The 22535-nt window shown below is 39.1% G+C and overlaps 1 protein-coding gene across 1 annotated transcript; it reads right to left on the bottom strand.

The window, feature by feature from the left end:
• Positions 1-1312: 1312 nt before the first annotated feature.
• On the bottom strand, positions 1313-18561 carry enpp6 (ectonucleotide pyrophosphatase/phosphodiesterase 6). The gene is made up of 8 exons (XM_053630557.1): positions 18275-18561; positions 8903-9082; positions 8352-8463; positions 7738-7879; positions 7403-7582; positions 5569-5706; positions 4539-4662; positions 1313-2651 (listed from the first exon to the last, which is right to left on the bottom strand). The coding sequence occupies exons 1-8, from the start codon at positions 18516-18518 to the stop codon at positions 2440-2442; spliced, it is 1332 nt and encodes a 443-aa protein (XP_053486532.1). The 5' UTR covers positions 18519-18561; the 3' UTR covers positions 1313-2439.
• Positions 18562-22535: the final 3974 nt, after the last annotated feature.

Below are 22535 nucleotides of genomic sequence, written 5' to 3'. Positions count from 1 at the left end.
AGGGTTTTATAATGGAATGTTCAGTGGTCAGGTGTCCAGTTTAGTGTACTTTAAAGAGAAATCATCACTAGGGGGTTAATACTTTCTAGAGGTACTGTACATTTGTAGGTTTAGGCTATACAGGGAAAAAGTCTGTTTAGTGCCTGTACCTTTTTGTCATCAGTGAAAACATACAGTTTGGCGCTTTTTTTCCTATAGCACTAACACACATGAATTTGATTACCAATTGAACAATTGCATGCAAGTCAGTGAAATAGAGCACAGAGGCACAGTCAGTTGCTGAATGACAACCAGAGAGCAATACAAGCTTGTTCTCTGTTAATATTTTTGCACTGCTCAGTCTTTCGTTCCTGATATGTGTGGAAAATAATGTTATGTTCATGTGCTGCTATGAAGTATAAAAGGGAGATTAGCAAACAGGGAAGAGGAGGGATCAGGAAACGTTGCGGATTATGAAAAATAAACCTTCACATTATTGTGCATTCAGTTCAGTAACATCGAACTGACATACATGACACACAACAAACACATGGTGCCTACTGGTTTAGGCAAAAGCAAACACTAAAAGTAGACAGTAGATTGACATCACATGTATTATTTGTATATATATTTATATACTGACTCTAAGATGTGCTTTTAATTTGTGTATCAGCTGGGCTAATACTGTAGATGTTAGAAATACAATACAAATATTGTAAATCTTTTTAATGTAGGGTCTTTAAATTAACAAGAAATGTTATTAATTGTAATTAATTGTATACTTTCTCCAATTTAAAAGCAAATACAACTATGTTTTCGAACTTATGAGTTTGTGTGCCTGAAATAAAATATAACCTGTGTTTTTGCGACATCTGCAGTTTAATTGGTGAACATCAAAAAGAACTATATCTTCTTCTGTTGTAATTTAATGTGTATAAATTTTCACCTCTGAACCAGGGTGTACAAGTACTTTATTTTACATCAAGTTTTCAGTTTATTGATGTGCATACTTCATACTTATTGGCAATTTAATCAGGCACACCACTATTTACTGCCTGATCTATTGCTAGGCAGTTTGTCAGGCACGCTTTATCTCATTTATTAGTAGAAACAGACCACCATAGGACCAGCACTGACCAGATATTATGGTTAGTGGATCATTCCCAGCACCGTACCTACGCTGACAATATTGTATTAGCATGGTAATATACAGTACAGTATGTGTCACAGTATATGTATACGGTACAATATGTGTGGGTATTGGGGACAGCCATCTCATCATCACAGCATTGTTCCATTGTAAAGAACATTAAATGACACATTACCTCAGGTGTACTTATTATCAGTGGGTGAACAGATTTATCAAAGAAGCATACAGGTAATAAAACCATAATATAGAACCAATGTGACAAGGTTCCTTACTGTGTTACATTCTGTAGTCACTATTGGATTCAACTTTGTTGACTTGAATAGGCATGACTTAATGAATACTTGGCCATTACGAATAGTAATATTTACTACGAAAACAAGTTTCATGTAATTCACACCAAGCCAGGAAAAATATTAGTAATTTTTAGCCTTCCTAACACTTTATAACCATTTGTCATCAACCAAGCCATGGTTTCAAATCCCTGTTAAGCACGAAGTGAAATATGACCATTGGAATTAATATCACCTTAAACATCTTAACAATTATGAAGTTGTTTCCAACCACAATTTTAGCACAAATCCAAATTGTAAAAACAACTGCAATTGTAAATGTGTCAAGGATCCAGATCAACATGGTTGATCCTTGAAAATAGGACAAAAACATGTTTTTTATTTCAAAAACTGCATGCTTACTAAACCTGACACATATACATACAGCTTATTCAGAAATGGTGATGATGAGAAAACAGATCTCCACTTGCTGGAAAATTAAAACAGCACATTTCTTTACATTCAATAGAGTGCAGAAACTTGTTTTTTTTTTTTTTGGGGGGGGGGGGGTAGGGGCATCACAAATTCTTATTTTACTGCCATTAGGATCAAAATGGAGTGGATACAAAAGCATCCACAACACTGAATACATGGTAAATTAGTGTAATAGAATTAAAGTATCTGTCATAGTGTCATAGTGAAGCAAGTCATAAAGAATTGAAAGGTTGTTCTTTCAAAATAACGAGCAAGTGTCTGACCTTAAATATTTATTAATTTTTTGTGTATGTGCCAAGAGTTGGACCACCTTTTATTAACCTAACCAGCATTTAATTTCACCAATTTTAGTTATATTCGGCTATATGTACAGTTTTAACCGAAATTTCTAGTTATTCTATCCGACTTTTTTCTGATATAGTGTACTGAAACATAGGAGTTATTATTTATATATACCGAATCATCAGTTGACCGTCAAATGGCCTTTAAACAGTACTGATTATAGCCCTAGTGCAGTTCTGCAGAAGGAAGATGCGTATGTTGTTTCTAAAACCGAGAAACCAGTAGCACTAACAGGATTGCCAGCACACAGCTGTACAGCAGCGCAGGCTGTATAGAATCAGCAGAGCCTGTCAGCATAAACTCCACTCGAGACCAGGAGCCATTGTTGGGAAGGGGATGGATGTCAAGGGTGTTGCACATTAAATTATACACATCCACTGATCTGATCGGCCCTGCTCGGAAATTCTTCTTGAAGGCTGACATGCAGAGATGAGACAAAGCATTACTATACACATACAGTGCAGTTCAGATTGGACATAAGTACAGTGCATTATAAGGATGGTTGGTATGACAGTAACTTACAAAATATAGTAGACATTAGTACATAAAAAATCATTTTTATACACTTTAAGCTCACTGGAAGAATAAAAAAATAAAATAAAATCTAAAATGTAAAATCTAGCTAGGCCCTCCCCCTGTCACATGAAGGCTCTTACATGTCCTCATTATTGCATTGTCAGGATTCAGATCTCCTGAAGCACAGCCAAATGATTTACTGTTGGAATTTGTTTTAAAAGAAATCATTTGTTTTTCTGTCCATGGGTGAGTTTCATTCTTTATCTACGTTGAATGGCCAAAAGTTTGTGGACACCTGACCATCACATCCATGTGGGCCTTCCCCAAACTGTTTCCACAAAGTTTGAAGCACACAGTTGGATAGGTCTTAATATGATATAGCCCTACAATTTCCCTTCACTGGAACGAAAAGGCCCAAACCTGTTCCAGCATGACAATGCCTTTGAGCACAAAAGCGAGGTCCATGAAGACATGGTTTCCGAAGTTTGGAGTGGAAGAACCCGAATGGCCTGGACAGAGCCCTAACCTCAACCCCACTGAACACCTTTGGGATGAACTGGAATGCTGACTTTTCCCCATTCGTCCTCACTCATCATCATTGCCTGACCTCACCAATGCTCTTGTGGCTGAATGCACAAATCCCCACAGCTATGCTCCAAAATCTAGTGGAAAGCTTTCATAGAACAATGGATGTTATTACAACAGCAAAAGGGGGCGAAATCTAGAATAGGATGTTCAAAAATTGTCCACATACTTTTGGCCATATATTGTATATATCACTTTCATGTGTCAGCCAAAGTCATTGTAAAATCATCTGAATATAAATTGAGTAAAGTTTGATATCTCGCCTTGAAATCCAGTGTAAAATGCTTGATAAAAATGTATTCGGAGCCTACTTTATGTAATAAAATAAACATTATGTTTTTTATCTATTTATAGTTACAGTGGAACAGCCATCAATTAAATTTGTTACCCTTATCATTTGCATTTTAGCAGATATTAACAGGTGTTCCAGTATATGTTACTGATAAATGGCAAAGCTCAAAGTCCTCCTCTCTGAAGACTTGCTCCATGCCATAAAAGTTAAAGCAACAGCTTTACTAACTGTCACAAAGAGCTGAAACCATAGGCCCCTTCTCTAAATGTTAAATAAACATTCGGCTTATGGAAAGCCTTATTATATCAATAAATACACTTTTTTTCTTTGTTAAATAATAACAATTAAAATCTATTTACTATTAGGACAAACTTATGTGTCTGCCATACAAATCCTTGTGAAGTGGTTACTATTAGGCTTTAAGGAATGTGATGCTATGACACAATGTCTTAAGGGTGATCTCCCATTTTGGGAGATGACCAGCCTAACTTGAAGTTTTCATATGTAGTTTGTATGTATCCACACCATAAATAAGATTAATTTTATCCATATTTCACTGATTGGTATCCCACTGCAGTTGGTCATTATATAAGCCATGTTTCTCTGATTTGCTTTTAAGAATGAGAAAATAAAATGGCAATCTCTTTAAACTCTCATAGTGTGTGTGAACATGTTTGTAGCAGCCAACAAAGACAGTGGAACATTCCAATAATTCAGCATGACATGACATTAATTCCCAAGCTCTCCTGTTATACAGTAGCTTCTCACCAATCAGACTCTAAACTGGAACAGCACTGCAGCATAATGCTATATATTGTGTAATGGGATAATGTCTAATTATTGTGTATGTATCGTAATATCACCCAACTCTAGTATAACATACAGGTATAATGTTTTATATGGCGTTTACCTGGTCCCTGAGCCAGAAGAAAGCCCCTCATGTCCAGGAACTCATTGTCATAGCCATGCCAACCATGTTGCCAGCCCATCGGTTCTCCTGTATCATTCTGCCAGTAAGGCAGTGTAGATTTGTTCTGAGAACAGAATGAGGTGAGATTAGTGAGATAGGTTCTTTCCTTCATGGCAATGAAAGAGCTTTGCTCTGAATAGAAATGACTGGAATTTTTAGATATTGGTTATAATGGGCATGAGAAGTATTCTGTACTGAAAACTGAAAAATCGCTGTAGGTAAAACCTAGTCTTAAACAAATTTTCAATGTAAGTGATGATTCACTCCTAGATGGTCTTTATAATCGAGGCGGAATACTAAAACATTCATTCAATGTTAATTTTGTCGATAGTTAGAAATGTAGTTTTTTAACAACAAAAACTACATGATAACTAACTAAATCACCGTTTTGGTCAAAAATATATGATGAAATGCATTAACATTTTTCTCAACAAGTAAAAATGAGACCAAAAAACAACAGTTAGTTCTGTACATTGGAGAAGGTAGATCATTACTTTTAAGAAGAAAGATTAAAACTCAGGAAATTATTCATTTGTGTTTCTTAAATTTGAGAAAATTGGGAGAATTTTGGGGGGGGATAAAATCTTAATTTTTTTATTGACTAAAATGTTCAGTTTTAAATTCAGACTAAAATTGCTATAATTCATCTACAAAATCTAGATTAAAACTACTAGCAACCAATTTACTAAAATATAACTTAAACTACTGTGAGTTTTTAGGACAACAATATTAAAACTACATTTTAGCAAATTAGCTGCCAAAGTTAACATTGCCTCCATTAGGTTAAATGCTATCATTTTCTCTTACTAGTTAGCAAATTTTGCTTTGACGCACCACTGCAAAACTACAGAAGGAAACTCTGAAGAACAGCATTGTCTCAGACAATTAAATGCGTCTTTGGTAGTGAAAAAACTGCACATGCTATTTTACTCTAACAATTCATTTTATGACATTTAGACTAGAGTCTGACCTCAGTGATGAACCATCCAGGGTCAGCAACAAGTGTTAATGGTGAGACAAATTTTCCACGCTTATAGTGATAGCGATCCGGGATCTCATGTGTCCGATACACCTTCATGTTTTTTGCTGCCTGCAATGCTTTATATGTCTGAAAAAAAAGTTATGGAAAAATATTCTTCTATAGACATGTGCTATTGCCAGTAAAATCAGTCAAAATTCATCATAGCACATATGCTCAAAACATTTTAATAAAGACACATTTTAATACCAAATACAGCGCCATGCATAAGTATTCACCCCCCTTTGTAGTGTTACAACCTGGATGCAGAATGGACTTAATTAGAATTTAATGTGATAACGCTACACAGATTAGCCTAGAAAAATCAATATAGTTTGCATAATTATTCCCAAATAAAAAACTCAAAGTTGTGATTGCATTAGTATCCACCCTTGTTGCTGTGAAATCCCTAAATTTGTTCTGGTGCCAGAAGAAATCACTTAATTAGGTGAATGGCATTTACCTGTGTGTAATTAAAGTGTCACATGATCTTAATATAAATAAACCTATTCCTGGGTGACCCCAGAGTTTGTTAGAGAGCATGCCTGAACAAACAGTATCATGAAGACTAAGAATAAATCGAAATATCTCTGTGACAAAGTTCTGGAAAAGAATCAATCAGGGTTTCGTTATTTTAAGAAACGTTAAGCATCCTGAGGAGCACCGTTTAATCCATTATTTTAAAAAAGTAAGTATATATATGGCACCTCTGTGACGCTGCATACAGAAGGCCATCCACTATAAGTCAGTAACCGTGTCAGTAGGGCATTAGTGAAAGAAGCAACCAAGAGCCAAGGTCAACAGTAGCCTGGACACTTCACAGAGCCGAGTTTTATGAAAGAGTGATGAGAAGAGGGGAAAAAAGCCATATGAGTTTGCCAAAAAGAATGTTAGAGACTAATCAAACATGTGGAAGAAGATTCTCCCGTCTGAGGAGACCAAAGTTTAATGTTGTTGGCCTTGGCACAAAGCATTATGTTTGGCGAAAACTCAATACTACTCATCACCCTGAGAACACTATCCCCACAGTGAAGCATGGTGGTGGGAGCACCATTTATCAAGGATGCTTTTCAACAGCAGGGACTGGGAAACTGCTAAAGCTACACTGGAGTGGTTCTGAATATAGAACTGGAATGTGTTCAAATGGCTCAGTCAACACATTGACAGCAATCCATTTGAAAATCTGTGATAATTGAAAATTGACCATTCACCAACAGTTTCCATTCAATCTGACAAAGCTAAAGCAATTATGGAAAGAGAAATGAGAAAAAAATACCAGATGTGCAGTCCCAACGAAGATATATCCCAAGAGATGTGCAGCTGTAATTGCACCCATATTTAGCCAACAAAATTCTGCTTCATTTAATTAACCTTTGTGTCACATTAAAACAAATATTTTACACCTTGGTACATGTATTTTGTAAATCAAATGGTAAAAATCCCAATTTACTCAATTTCACTAATGGATTGTAACATTACAATATGTGGAAAAGTTCAAGGAGGTGAATTCCTATGCTAAACACTGTAAGTAGTTAAAAGTATGTATGTTTTCCCTTCACAAGGTTGATGTTTTATAGGTTCATTAGAGGCCTTAGAGTTCACCAGTAAAAAAAAGTGTCTCTGCAGCAACTTCTGACACCGTTGACAAAAATTTACTCTGATTACTAGGTATAATCCCTAACAAGCATAGAACAAAGTCTGACTCTTAAGGAAAGACAAGGTATACTTGCCATTTATACAATATCTGCTTCCTTTAGTTTTGATACAACTACTACAGTAAATTTACCTCTTCAAGCATTGCTGGTTTAGGCCACAGACTGACAACTGGCCCTCTGTCCATCATATTTATCATATTGGACATGTTTATGTAAGCCTCCAGTTCAATAACCTTATCCATCCACTTGATGTCAGTCATCCCATGGTCAGAGAACATGATGACATTCAAGTCATCTTCCAAGTCTTTCTCCTGAAATACACAAATGTAAGTTCAGACGTACTCTAGATAAATAACTTCTGTGCTTGTGTATATGGAAAGTAACTGAACAGCATTCTGTCTATTTCATTGAACACAAATTTACTCCCTTACTTTACTTTACTTTACTTTACATGTCTTGCACAGACCTTGATCTTGTGGTTTAAAGTCTGGAATGCCGCGTCCAGTGAGCGGACAGCAGTCCGCACCTGCTCGGACCCTGGACCAAAGTGGTGTCCCTCCACATCAATGTTCTCATAGTACACAGCTACCATGTCTGCCACATCGTTCCTCATGAGAACAAATCACAGAATGTACACACCAAATATTTATTTAATCACTACTCAATATTTATTACAAATGGATCATGAGGAAATAGAATAAACAGGATAAACCCCAGACTTAATATTCACAGGTGTGTTTCCCAAAAGTTTCTTAATGCTAAGTCGTTAGTAAACCTCATCCTAAGAATTTTCTTTAATTAGGCTAACATGCCTTTCCAGAAACCCTTATCTAGTAAAGTAGTAATTCAATCGTATCTTAACGAGCAACCTGACCAATTCATTATTTACTAAGTATATCTTTATTCTTTACTAAAATTCATTATCAGGAAACACAGCCCAGCATAACACAAAACACTGTATTACACTGCACTGTTAGTATGTAACACTTTGTTCTAGATCTTGCTTTTGACTTAAATTATACTTGTAGTGATGGTTTGGTGGTGTTAATTTTTAGCTAGAGAGGTCTGTGTAAGACTTACTTTAGCACATTGAGACCATTCTCTATGGCATCATTTAGATTCTTCAAAGAAGGACTGGTAACATATTTCTCACAGAATGTGGGCTTTACACCAAGAATCGTCACTTCACAACCTGCTCATAAATGATTTACATTTTAATACAAAATCATTTACATTTTGTTGTGTAAAAATGTCATTGGCATTGACATTGACAAGTAAATTTTACAGTCCTGATATTATACGCTTAACATGCAAATTATAATTAATGCATATAAAGTACAACAATGAATGCAGTTATAGTACAATGGGATGTGGTCCCATTTTTTGTTTATTTTCAAAAGAGTTATTTACGTATACTTGTATTAATATATACATGTAATTTATCTTGCAGAGAATTGCAATAAAAAATTAATCAACACTTTCTGATCAGTGTCATGGTATAAAGTAAAATAACACAGTTTTTAAATTACACTAATAAATGTTCACATTCTTGTCCAGTACTTAGTATAATTACACAGCTGGAGATTTGAGTGTGAAAACACACACATATACTGTACACAACCATCACTGACCTGGCCAGTAGTACATGTAGGCTTTCTTGCCTTGTTTCTGCACAGTTACCCAGAGGGGTTCAGAGCCATCCCACCACATCGGTAAGCGGCTGCTTGGATTGGTTCCAATTAGAAATTCCTCTGACGAGTGCTGATCCCACATATAATTCCCTGTCATTTGGTGCACATCACAATGGCGACCTGGTACATTGAAAAGAAATGTTTCAAAAGAGACCAAGATGACCTATTGTGTGGATAGTAGACTAAATGAGACTGAACAACTGAGTCAAGTTGATTAGGTGAAAAATGAAAAATATTTAAACAGATAACTCATAAGGTGAAATCTTAATTTACCCTGGTACACTGAAAATGATTGCATTTTCCACACAAGCATTCCTTTTTTCATTCACCTTCAGTAACCGCTCTATCCTTGCATGGGACATCAGTCCATCACAGGGCATCATGCATACACACACATCTACACAGATTAGCCTAGCAATGTATTTTGGGAGGAAATCTGAGAACCCTTTAGAAACACAAGCAGAACTTGGGTAGATCACGTGGAACTCCACACAGACATCAGACTGGGAGCCTGGAGCTGTAGAGCTGTTAGGTGGCAATGTAACTTGCTGTGTAACTATGCTGTCCCAACTATATCATACTGTATATCATATTACACAGTAAGCTGTGCCAATACACTCTATATCTCATACCAGAGTTGTTTATCGTTAATACATTTTTCTTTACATGCATTTTTAAAAAGTCACTTCCACATTATGCTATGCAACAACCATTCAATCAGTGCTGACCTCTGCCTGTCTTTGTTTATTGATTTCTGCCTGATCCCTTGGACTTGTTATTTTATTAAACTGCCATACCTGCACTTGCTTCCATCCTAACCCTCATTACGTGACAGAATACTTCGCCGATAACATGGAAGCAGCAGGAAAGCGAAGGAGACATCATGTGAAGGTAATAAAGAACACCTTACAGAGACTCAATTCTATCAAGCTTCCTCAGTGGGTTGCCATGGATCCCCCAGAGCCTTACGATGGATTTTTCGGCTACCCTGAGTATTTTCTGTTCGACTAACAGTTACATTTTTTGAGCCTGGCGAACCCCAAGCCTGACCAGAGGCAGTGGCTGGGGTTCATACTGTCCCAGCTTGTTGGCCAAGCCCGCCAGTGGGTAGAGCATCTGGCCAGTACAGAATCCAATGTAACTTCACAATGTATCTCAGTTTGTGGGACTATTGATAAAGTCTGGGAGTCCAAAGTACACCTCCAACCTGGATGAGTGTTTGGGGAGGGCCAGTCATGAGTGAACCTGTGAGGCTGTTCACCACCTACTACAACATGACTTCCTCCCCAGAGCTCCAGTTGGAGGTCAACATGGTGACCTCCTCCCCAGCGCTCCAGCATGAAACTCAGGCAGGGGTCTCATCTCCGGTGTTCAAGCATGAGGTCAATGAGGTGACCTCAGCTCCAGAGCCACAGTCAGAGGTCAACATGGCGACCTCCTCCACAGAGCTCCGAGAAAGAGACCCACAAAGTGGCCTCATCTCCAGAGCTCCAGCCAGGGACCCAGGAGGTGTTCTCCCCTGCAGAGCTCCAGCTTGAGACCCACAAGGTGGTCTCCCCTGCACAGCTCCGCCAGAGGTCAACATGGTGACCTACTCCCCAGAGCTCCAGCATGAGATCCACGAGGTGGTCTCATCTCCAGAGCTCCAGCATGAGGTCAATGAGGTGACCTCCCACGTCAAGTTCCTGTCGAAGGCCAACGAGACGGCCTCCCAAGTCAAGTTCCTGCTAGAGGTTGACAAGGTGATCTCCCACGCCAAATTCCTGTCTGAGGTCGACGAGATGGCCTCCCAAGTCAAGTTCCTGCTAGAGGTCGACGAGGTGACCTCCCATGCCAAATTCCTGTCTGAGGTCGACGAGATGGCCTCCCAAGTCAAGTTCCTGCTAGAGGTCAACGAGGTGACCTCCCATGCCAAATTCCTGTCTGAGGTCGAAAAGACAGCCTCCCAAATCCTGTTCCAGTCTGAGGGCGACAAGACAACCTCCCAAGCCAGGTACCTGTCTGAGGTAGACAGCATGGCCAACCAAGCTCTGCTTGCACCTGAGTCTGCTAGCATGGCCAACCAAGTTCTCCTCATCACGCCAACGAAGTCATGCTCATGCTCATGCTTGTGAATGACGACACGGCCAACCAAGCTCTGCGAACACCTGAGGTGGACGTCATGACCAACCTGCTTTCACCTTAGTCTGCTGACACACCCAACAAAGTTCAGCCTGCAGAGTCGATGGAGAATGATGCTCAGCCTCCCTGCCCAACTGAGGACACCGCTCAGCATCCCTATACAGCTGAGGATGTTTCCTGCCTCATATTATGGCAAAGAGCTTCACTTAGTTTCCCTGCTCGGCCTCGGACGTCACTACATTAGGCTTCTCTATGGATGTTGGTTTGTTTTCCCACAGCACTGAGGACGTCACTCTGCCTTCCTGTTCCGCCGAGGACATCTCTCTGCCTTCCTGTTCTGCCCTCCTGCTCTGCCAAGGACGTTGCTCTGCCTCCATGCTCCACCGAGGACATCGCTCTGCCTCAGTGCTATGCCGAGGACGTTGAGCTGCCCTCCTGCTCCGCGGAGGATGTCGCTCTGCCATCCTGCTTTGCCGAGGACGTCACTCTGCCATACTGCTTCACCGAGGACGTCGCACTGTCATCCTGCTCCACCGAGGACGTCGCTCTGCCATCCTGCTCTGCCGAGGACGTCACTCTGCCTCCGTGCTCCGCCGAGGATTTCACTCTGCCTCTCTGCTCTCCCTCCGTGCTCTGCCAAGGATGTCGCTCTGCCTCCGTGCTCCGCCGAGGATTTTGCTCTGCCTCTCTGCTCTCCCTCCGTGCTCCGCCGAGGACATCGCTCTGCCCTACGTGCTCTGCCGAGGACGTCGCTCTGCCTCCCGTGCTCCACAGAAGACGTCGCTCTGCCTCCCGTGCTCCGCCGAGAAAGTCGCTCTGCCTCCCTGCTCTGCCTTCCTGCTCCGTCGAGGATGTTGCTCTGCCGTCCGTGCTCCACAGAAGACATCTCTCTGCCCTCCATGCTCCATGCTGACAACAATTTTTTTTTAACCTAAAACATCAGATTTTCACACAATTCCTAAACGTATGAAGAGAACCCAATTCAACAAATGAGCAAAAATATTATACTTGGTCACTTATTTATTGCAGAAAATGATCCAGTATCACAGATCTGTGAGTAGCAAAAGTATGTGAAACTTTGCTTTCAGTATATGGTGTGACCCCCTTGTGCAACAATAACTGCAACTAAACGTTTGCGGTAACTGTTGATCAGTCCTACACATCGGCTTGGAGGAATTTTAGCCCATTCCTCAGTACAGAACAGCTTTGACTCTGGGATGTTCGTTGGTTTCCTCACATGAACTGCTTGCTTCAGGTCCTTCCACAACATTTCTATTGGATTAATGTCAGGACTTTGACTTGGCCATTCCAAAATATAAATTTTATTCTTCTTTAACCATTCTTTGGTAAATGACTTGTGTACTTAGGGTCGTTGTCTTGCTGCATGACCCACTTCTCTTGAGATTCAGTTCGTGGACAAATGTCCTGACTGGTATAATTCAGAAGTCATTGTTCCATCAATGATGGCAAGCCATCCTGGCCCAGATGAAGCAAAATAGGCCCATGATACCACCAACACCATGTTTCACAGATGGGATAAGGTTCTTATGCTGGAATGTAGTGTTTTCCTTTCTATAAACATTACCCTTATCATTTAAACCAAAAATTCTATTTTGATCTCTTCCATCCACAAAACATTTTTCTAATAGTCTTCTGGTTTGTCCACATGATCTTTAGCAAACTGCAGAGGGTCAGCAATATTGTTTTTGGAGAGCAGTGGCTTTCTCCTTGCAACCCTGCCATGCACACCATTGTTGTTCAGTGTCCTCCTGAGGGTAGACTCATGAACATTAACATTAGCCAATGTGACAGAGGCCTTTAGTTGCTTAGATGTTACCCTTGGTTCCTTTGTGACCTCGCAGACTATTACACGTCTTGCTCTTGGAGTGATTTTTTTGGTCGACCACTCCTGGGGAGGGTAACAATGGTCTTAAATTTCTTCCATTTGTACATAATCTGTCTGACTGTGGATTGGTGGAGTCCAAACTCTTTAGAGATGGTTTTGTAACCTTTTCCAGCTTGATGAGCATCAGCAATTCTTTTTCTGAGCTCCTCAGAAAAGCATGTGTTGTGAAGATCAGACTTTGATAGATCCCTGTTCTTTAAATAAAACAGGACACTCACCCCTGATTGTCATCCCATTGATTGAAAACACCTGATTCTAATTTCACCTTCAAATTAAACTGCTAATCCTAGAGGTTCACATACTTTTGCCACTCACAGATATGTAATATTGGATCATTTTCTCAATCAATAAATGACCAAGTATAATATTTTTGTCTCATTTGTTTAATTGGGTTTTCTTTGTCTACTTTTAGGACTTGTGTTAAAATCTGATGATGTTTTATGTCATATTTATGCAGATATATAGAAAATTCTAAAGGGTTCGCAAACTTTCAAGCATCACTGTAGTCTTGTGTTAGTTTTATATTTTATCGGTGTGATAGTCCTGCAAACAGTGATAACACCCAAGGCAAGTTTTATGATAAATCCAACTTTTCGTTCAATTTTCATATTTTTTAATCAATTAGTCCACACATGTAAGAGACAAATGCAAGGAAACAAAGTTTTTTGACTGAGAAGAATCTGGTCTCAGCCTCGAATGATTAACAGTAGAGCTAACACCCCTGGTCACTATCAAGTTCACCTTTTCAAAACTCTTCACGCGATTAGCATAACAGTGTTCTGTGTGGATCAAACTGTAAATACATTTTAATTCTTTTGCTACAAAATGTATTTAGTGAACACTGTGGTCAACAAATAACGATAATGCCTTGAACATTAATTGGTCACATGTACATTACAACACAATGAAATTATTTTCTTTACATACCCCAGCATACCAGGAAATTGGGATCAGAGTGCAGGGCCATGATACAGTGCCCCTGGAGCAGAGAGGATTAAGGGCCTTGCTCTATGGCCCAAGTGTGGAAGCTTGGCAGCACTGGGGCTTGAACCCCCATCCTTCCAATCTGTAACCCAGAGCTTTAACCGCTAAGCCACCACTGCCCCAGTTTACATATACTGTATATGTATTTTGTTTGAAAGATAGATAGGAGGTTGGATATCAAATTGAGAGCATTTAGCTAAGTAACAAATAGTATATTAGATTACATTTAAACACCTTTAAAAAAAAAGCTGTGACTGTACTCTATGCATTATGTGTGCAGGAATATAGCACAAATCCCAAATCAGCCCATACAATACTGAATACTGATTTCTCGGTCAGATGAACTCTATAGAATAATCAAGCCTGTAACCACACGGGTAAGAAAGCAAGTGATTTCTGCCAGCTTCTTCTCTTATTCTTTCAGTGTCTTTGTAAAAATAAATATTTTCGGCCTGTTTTGGGAGTAGTGGGACCAGCAGGCTTTCTTCATAGGCAGGCTTTGAATTCATTGTTTGCTTTCTTTACTATTGCCAGGGTGTGATTATTGGGACAGACTCTAGCCCAGGCTGAGTAGGAAATGTATAAGCCTAAGCAAAACAACCACCATCAGCAAATCATCCCTACACAGCTGCAGTGATTGGGAAAGTCTGGACTGTGATTCTGTGTGTGTTAAGGTTTAGTGAGGATTGCCAATGAGGCTCAGAAAAGAAATCTTTCTGAAGTAGAAAGACAGAAAAGGCTAGTATTTCAAACTGTGCTTTGAAGCAAAAGCCCCATCAAGCAACAAAAAACATTTACAGCAAGAAACTTGCAGGCAACTGAACTTAAAGCTGTTCACGTAGTACGTCATCATGATATGAACTTATATAAATGTAACCTTTTATGATCTTTCCCTTGTAAATATATACACCAATCCAGACACCTACAATCAGCTTTAATATTCCTGTAGCAGTTATTATATCTCAATAGACTTAATGTTCTTTTTGATAACCACTTTTTCCACTTTGGAGACATACTGTAATTATCTAGCTTATCATAAACAGGCTCCTTACGTGGCCTTGTACTTGGTGAAATATTACTAGGATTAAATCAGAACTAAAAAAAGGAACAGCAAACGGATGCTTCTTGACACATGCTACCGGCAAAGGACATGCACGTGGATCCAGGCAAGTTCATAGAGTCTACTTGATTCCAGCTTTTTGCAACAAAAAGGACAAATCTCAAATATGATATGGCATTTTGAGGTTCATTTTGGAGACGTCAGTATTTAGCCTGTCAGGCTCCATGGCTTTATATTTGGTTAAAGATTATCAGGGAGCTATCTATATCTGGAACAGTTTGAGCAATAAATAGTATGATAACTCCAGTATACAACCTACTATCAAAGTTTATGACAGTTTAATATAACAGTATTCATAACAGTACAGTTGCAGCATATGCTAACATTTTCTGACTGCCAAAGACTTTAAAAAAAACATACTTAGGGGAAAGAAGAAGATTTCAAATGTGTATGTTTTTTCTTTAATAAACACGTTTTCCTGTTTTTTTTTCCCATGAAGTATACCTGATTGCCACTTCTCATCGCAATAAAAAGCTTTCTTTTTCAAGTGTTCTGACTTTTTTATATGACTATTTCCAAATTTGACTCTAGGTAAAACAACAGCCTGCAATATGAGAAAAGTATACTTGGCTATGTTATTAGTATGGAAAGTACTTTTGTTGAAGAATAAGACTTAAAGCCATTAGCTGTGCCAAGGTCTTATAGTCAATGGCACCATTCAGCCTTGGCAATATCTATATTCTGGCAAGATCTACACTGTCAAAACAACATGACTTTTTTTTTCTAGCACTTTGATACTGTTGACCTCTCTGTACTTTGTTCCAATTAGAAGTTGCTGGCTAATGCAAAAGTCATATATAAATCTTATAAAATCACGAAACAGCAAGAAAACACATCTGCTACAAAATCCCATGCAGAATTAGATGAGCTTAGAAGTGTAAGTTCTCTCCCCTAGCCCCTGTGGTTAGGGAGGGTCCACTTTAGGCACTTTATGACACCAGGCCAGACAGGCCTTTTTCTCTAGCTTTGCATATCAGAGCATAGATTCAGGCATAGATTCACAATGATCTTGACCAAGCTAAACCAGTTCCATAAAATGAATGAATGAATTAACTATATTTTTTTCATATTCACTATGATTGAGTATTTTACTAAGTGTAAGCTTTTAAAATTTCATTTAATTGTTACAAAACATATAATATACTTTTATGGAGACATGGCTAAAATATGGGGTTCACGGTGGCTTAGTGGTTATCACGTTCGCCTCACAACTCCAGGGTTGGGGGTTTGATTGTGCCCTGTGATGGATTAGCACCCTGTACAGGGTGTACCCTGCCTTATGCCCCATGCTCCCTGGGATAGGCTCCAAGTTCCCTGTGACCCTGTAGGATAAGCGGTATAGAAAATGGATGGCCAAAAATGCTTGATTTGGAGTAACCTTTGAAAGAGTTGAAAGAACCATCCATCCATCCATTTTCTGTGCCGCTTATCCTACGCAGGGTCACAGGGAGACTGAGGCTTAGGACTCATGCCAACCCATCGCAGGCCAGACCCATTCACACACTACGGGCAATTTAGAGATTGCCAATCAGCCTAAAACATGTATTTGGGCTGGGGGAGGAAACCGGCGTGCTCTGAAGCACAGGCAGACGATGCAAGCTCCTAGCACACAGGACACAGGAATTAAACCCCCAGCCCAGGAGTTGCCATTCAAACCTGCTAACCATTAAGCCACAGAGCCTCACCATTTATTGGCTGCCTCTGATATGTAAAGGATGACACTTTCATTTTGTTTGTCTTCCATTATGTTCCTTATTTTAGGGATATCAGTCTGTTTTGTAAATGTTTTTCTTATAATGCTGCAGGCATAAGTGAGGAATGCCAGATCATCTTAATGACTCCAAAGGGATAGCTGTACCTACTGTTCATGTTTTACACTGTTGTGCTGTTCACAGTCATGAATCATTGAACGAAGACAAATGCCAACAGAAATCGGCCATAACTTTCACTAGTCAACATCTTTTGTGTGTAGTCACACACACTCTCGCCGGCCACTTTATTAGGAACACCTGTACATCTGCTCAATCATGCAATTACCCAAACAGCCAATCATGTGGCAGCAGCTCAATGTCTAAAAGTATGCAGATACGGTTTAACGGCTTCATTAAATTTTCGTATAAAACTTCAGAACGAGGGAAAATGTGATTTCAGTGACTCTGACCAAAGCATGGTTGTTGGTGCCAGATTAGAAACTGCTGATCTCCAGGAATTTTTATTCACAGCATTCTGTAGAGTTTACACAGAATGATGTGAAAAACAAAAAACATCCAGACCGGCACTTCTGTTCTTGTTGATGAGAGGTGTCCAGACGATAATAGCCATGAAGCTGACAGGAAGGCTACGGTAACTTAAATAATCACTCTTTACAACCATGGTAAGCAATAAAGAATCTCTAATTGTGAAAGACATCAAATGTTGAGACGGATGAGCTGCAACAGCAGGAGACAACATTGGGTTCCAGTCCTATCAGCTAAGAACAGGAATCTGAGGCTACAGTGGGCACAGGCTAACCGAAACTGGACTGTTGAAAACTGGAAAAAGCTCAACTGATCATCTCACAGAACCCAAACAATGGTTTACCAACACTTCCTCTCAGTGCATATATGAGTACCAAGGTGTGAGAGGTTCATGTACGCTCTAACTGCAGACATAGCACCTGCTCAATGGATATGACACTTACACAATACAGATTGCATAATTTTCATTGCCTAACAAATGCATAACTTTCTCCAAGTTAACTTTTGCAATACCAGAGACACAGTGCCCTACTGAGAAAAAAACTAACAAACAAAACCATAGAAACCCTCATAGAATTTGTAATTGTTTTAATCGTTAAAATGTGAATTGTATAGGTTTTATTGGAAACTGTTCTAGTCCCTGTGGGTCTCTACTGGCAATTTGTTGCCTTCTATACTATAGGTGATATGTTGTGTCTAGTGGATACCATTAAGGACAGATAATGGTAATGGTTAGCTGATGGTTTGTAATGGTATTTGTAGTGGAAACCATTAGAATTTCTGTGATGGTTTCTATTGTTTTATTTTGCTGTTGGTTTTTTCAGCAGGGAGCTGAACAGTGTAAATTTTTAGCTTTAAGAACATGAAATAAGCACTTTAAAATCTTCTCTCACAATCACAGACATGTACACAGTTTGTTTGGGGCTCAAAGAGCGATATCTCACCAGTCATGAGGGAGTAATAATTGGGGTAGGACAGACTCGGAAAGTCTGGAGTCATGTAATCCACTTTGACGCCGTTGTGTACAATTTCTTGAAACCCGGGCAGGTTCTGCAGATCGTCCATGTAATCATAGCGGAACCCGTCGATGAGGAAGACCAAAAGTTTTCGGTTATCCTCGCAGTGGCATCCAGATACAAGAAGAAAAGCGACGATGAAAGCGCACGACCAGCGCACGGGACTCAGCATGGTGCCTGTGTACGCAGCTGACTGTGCTGAGGAACCAAGTGAGCTGAGCGCGAGGACTGAGTGCGCACTGAGAAGTGAGCAAGTACTGAGTGCGCACTGAGAAGTGAGCAAGTACTGAATGCGCACTGAGCAAGTAACAAGTAACACTGAAAGTAAGCAAGTAAGCAAGTAACACTGAACAAGTACTGAGTGCGACATGTTCAACATGAAACAGAGGGCTCTGCGGGAAGAAAAATAGCGGGGATGGAGGAGTCAATGAATCGAGACGCTCCCCAAAAAACGCTCAGCCCAACTATATCAACAATCGTGTTATATGATATCTCGATTTATTATAATTCATATACAGTAATGCAAATTATTACAGTCCCTCAACAATGATAACTTTTGACACGACCGGCTGTTTTTAGGTTTAGGTTCTTTATGTTTAGGTTCCTAAACCTAAAGCACCCCTTTACACCTAACATCAGCATGTGAATAGACTACTCCGCCACATTGTTATTATATAGTCCGTTATTCTAGGTAGGCATAGACATGACTGTGACCTCAGGTCATTTGTTACTGAGTCATTGCAGTGGAGTTGCTCCATATAGGCCTAAGTAATATGAGTTAATACATTTAATATCATATAAGTGGATGCAGGAAGAGAACCCCAAAAAAGACTTAGGAAAAATGATATGCTTTGGCTATTTTTATAATAAGGTTATTAAATTGTCATACAGTGAGATCCAAAAGTCTAAGTGCACTAGTGAAAATGCTTCTATTTTGCATTCTTTTCTCATGTAATACAACAATTTTCAACAACACCTTGACTGAAAAGTAGAATCTTTGAAATATTTACATGAATTTCAGAGTTTCTTAGTATTTGCTATTTCCCCTTTTTTGGTTTAATGACCGGGTGCGGTCGAGCAGGCATACACTCCACTATGAGGCGCCAAACTGAACAAAAGTGAAGCGAATGGGGGGAGAGAGAGAGAGAGAGAGCGAGAGAGAGAGAGAGAGAGAGAGAAAAACAACAGGCGAAAGTGCGCGAGAGAGACCGAGTGTGTCCGAAAGTGCGCGAGAGAGACCGAGTGTGTCCGAAAGTGCGCGAGTGAGGCCGAGTGTGTCCGAAAGTGCGCGAGAGAGACCGAGTGTGTCCGAAAGTGCACGAGAGAGACCGAGTGTGTCCGAAAGTGCACGAGAGAGACCGAGTGTGTCCGAAAGTGCACGAGAGAGGCCGAGTATGTCCGAAAGTTTCATGAATACTTAAGCCTGCACCTGCATCCACCGCCCTGGTAATCTTACAGTAACACTGTTAATCGATAAAACTTACATGGCAGAATCAAGACAGTACCAGCAGATATCTTTACTTTGGAAAAAGCTTGGTCTTCTGTCACAAATCATTATTACGTTCAAAGAGCTAACAGAACCGTACATCTTAAACACAATGATATTAACCAATCCAACTTCACTGATCCCAACCTAGTCACTTTGACTCAGGAGAACTGAGCAAATAACCTTTACCAAGAAAAGAAATCCCAGACACAGTCCCAGTTCCTAGACAGTTCACAGTCTGCAATATTAAAGCTTTCCTCATTGAACTTTCCTCACATCATCACCACAACCAGGTGGTTTATCCAAAGCCGCACCTTGATGCACAACTTAATCTAAAATCTAATCATTTTCTGGCCATTGATAAAACAGCTCGGTCAGTTATTGTCAAGGCCTTCATTACCTTACCTCATTTTACTAGCTTTAATGACTGGAATTAGTTAACAGCCACTATAAATACATCTTATTATTACTATGTTGTAATTTCAGCCACTTATATAGCCATTTCTATATAGTAATAATTTTGTGCAGGAATTTATATGAAGTCACCCATCAAAATGTGTTTCAGCTGTATTTAAAAGTGTAATGCATTTCTCTGTGTTAATGTAACTAGTGTGTTTCAGCATAAAGGAAAAGATTTGTTTTGTTTTTAAAAAATACGTAAGAAAGCTTGTTAACGACACATAACACATATGAAACATCATGAAACATTGGAGATCCACCCAGGTTTTCATTATTATGATTTTTCGGTATTAATATAAGATATACTTCAAAACAAAACTTCAACTTGACGATATGATTTGCTATAAATTTTACTTGCCCTTTAAAAGAAAGAATTTTTTCAAAGTACCTTTATGGTGACAGACAGAGCATGGCTGAATAAAACACAGGCTTTTGTTTTAATGTAGCTAAGCTGTGGAATTAGATATTGGTCAGGGGTCATCTGTTTCCTGTTTTAAAAAGCAGTGAAAACACATTTCTTTAGTTTTGAGACTGCCTTTATAATTTCATTTTATTCATGTTGCCACAGTCTTTTTAAATACATATCATTTTTCACCTGTATGTCTTTTAATTATGATGTTCTCTTATTGTTCAGTGTCACATTTTGAGTTTTTACTCAAACGGCAGTGGAGCACCCAGCAATGTAATGTAAGAAAACATGACAGACAATAAAGAAGATAAGGTATTAATGAGATGTGGTCTAAATCACATAAATAAATTGGCCAAGTCCGCATGCTTACAGAAACCGTAAACCTAGGATGTATGGTATTCTAAATATACAGTAGAATATCGAAATGAACCATTTCTTGCATGCCTTATATTAATAGTTTATTTTCTTCCCTAACAGTGCACATTCCTGTGCACTGTTACACTTCTGCCACTAGATGATGCAAGAAACCAAACTTAAAGGTGAATAGGGCAACCAATAACAGGCCTCTTAAACTACATCAACTAAAATAGTGATCATAATAATAATATTCTGTAGCCTTTATATATAGACTTGCAGTGTAAAACAGAGTGAAAGCCTTTCTAATGTCCCATAGACTAATATTCGTAATACAGACAAATACAATACAATACAAATAATACAAACATACAGAGCAACAGGAAAATAGGGAGAGAAGAAAAAAAGAAGAAACGAAGTAAACAACTTTCATAATGAACTTTGTGTTTACTTATGGGTTAAATAGAAATAACTGCCAAGTCATTGCCATAGTGACCTAAGTGCCATTAAGACTGTGAGCGTGTCATTAAGGCAGAACTAACACATTCACAGCCCAAGAACAGCAACCGAAACCAAAAGGCAGAGAACAAGGCCACTGCTTTCCTTTCTGCCTACACACAAACACACATCCAGAAGTCAGATCATATTACACTAGCATCTGTCACCGCCCCTGATATGCAAACACACACAAAACAAGATTGTACGGGACAATGAACATGCCATTATAGAAGCCACTAAGGAATCTTGTTTGCGTTGCCTCAAGGAGGTGCATGGTTAAAACAGACATATCTAAAATAATAATAATAATAATAATAATAATAATAATAATAATAAATACATATAGCACATAAATTATGTGTGTAAAAATGACTAGTTTTTAATTATCAAGTTTTAATTATCAAATTATCAATTATTAAAGTTTTTAGTTATCAAGCCATTAGGACGGCAAAGATTTCAGTCACAGCTGCAAAAGTACAAAAGCTGTTAGCCAGTTTCTGTTTGACTGAGATGCGAAACTGCACCAGGAAACAACATAGCACCTTAAAACCTGTTCCAGTTTCACACAGACATTGAAGCAACCGTTAATTCCCCTTCCTATCATAACCATTAGAAACCTTTCTTTCATTTCACTAAAGCCAGGCTTGCAGTGCCACAGATGTTAGTACTGTTTGTTCTTTCATGGTGTTACTTTTTTGTATTTATCCTCTGTCTTAATCTTTTCCTCATTACTCTCATTGCATCTGGGGGGAAAAAAAAAAAAAACATTTGACACACTGTCACAATCAACAGCCACTGTTCAGGTGGCTATGGATTGTGACAGCGTGTCAAATACTTTGAATAAGGTGTGGTGCCAGGGCGTGAACCAGTTGAAGCAAGACGCTGGTAGAAATGTGTCAACTGGTAAAGGTTTTCAGGTACTATTTCCACTGCAAATGTATAAACGTAGGATACTTGTTATAAAACTGCGGAGTAAAATACAT

Source organism: Ictalurus furcatus, chromosome 8 (assembly GCF_023375685.1).
Source record: "Ictalurus furcatus strain D&B chromosome 8, Billie_1.0, whole genome shotgun sequence".
In the NCBI taxonomy this organism is placed as follows: Eukaryota; Metazoa; Chordata; class Actinopteri; order Siluriformes; family Ictaluridae; genus Ictalurus; species Ictalurus furcatus.
This window is presented reverse-complemented; position numbering and strand designations above follow the sequence as displayed.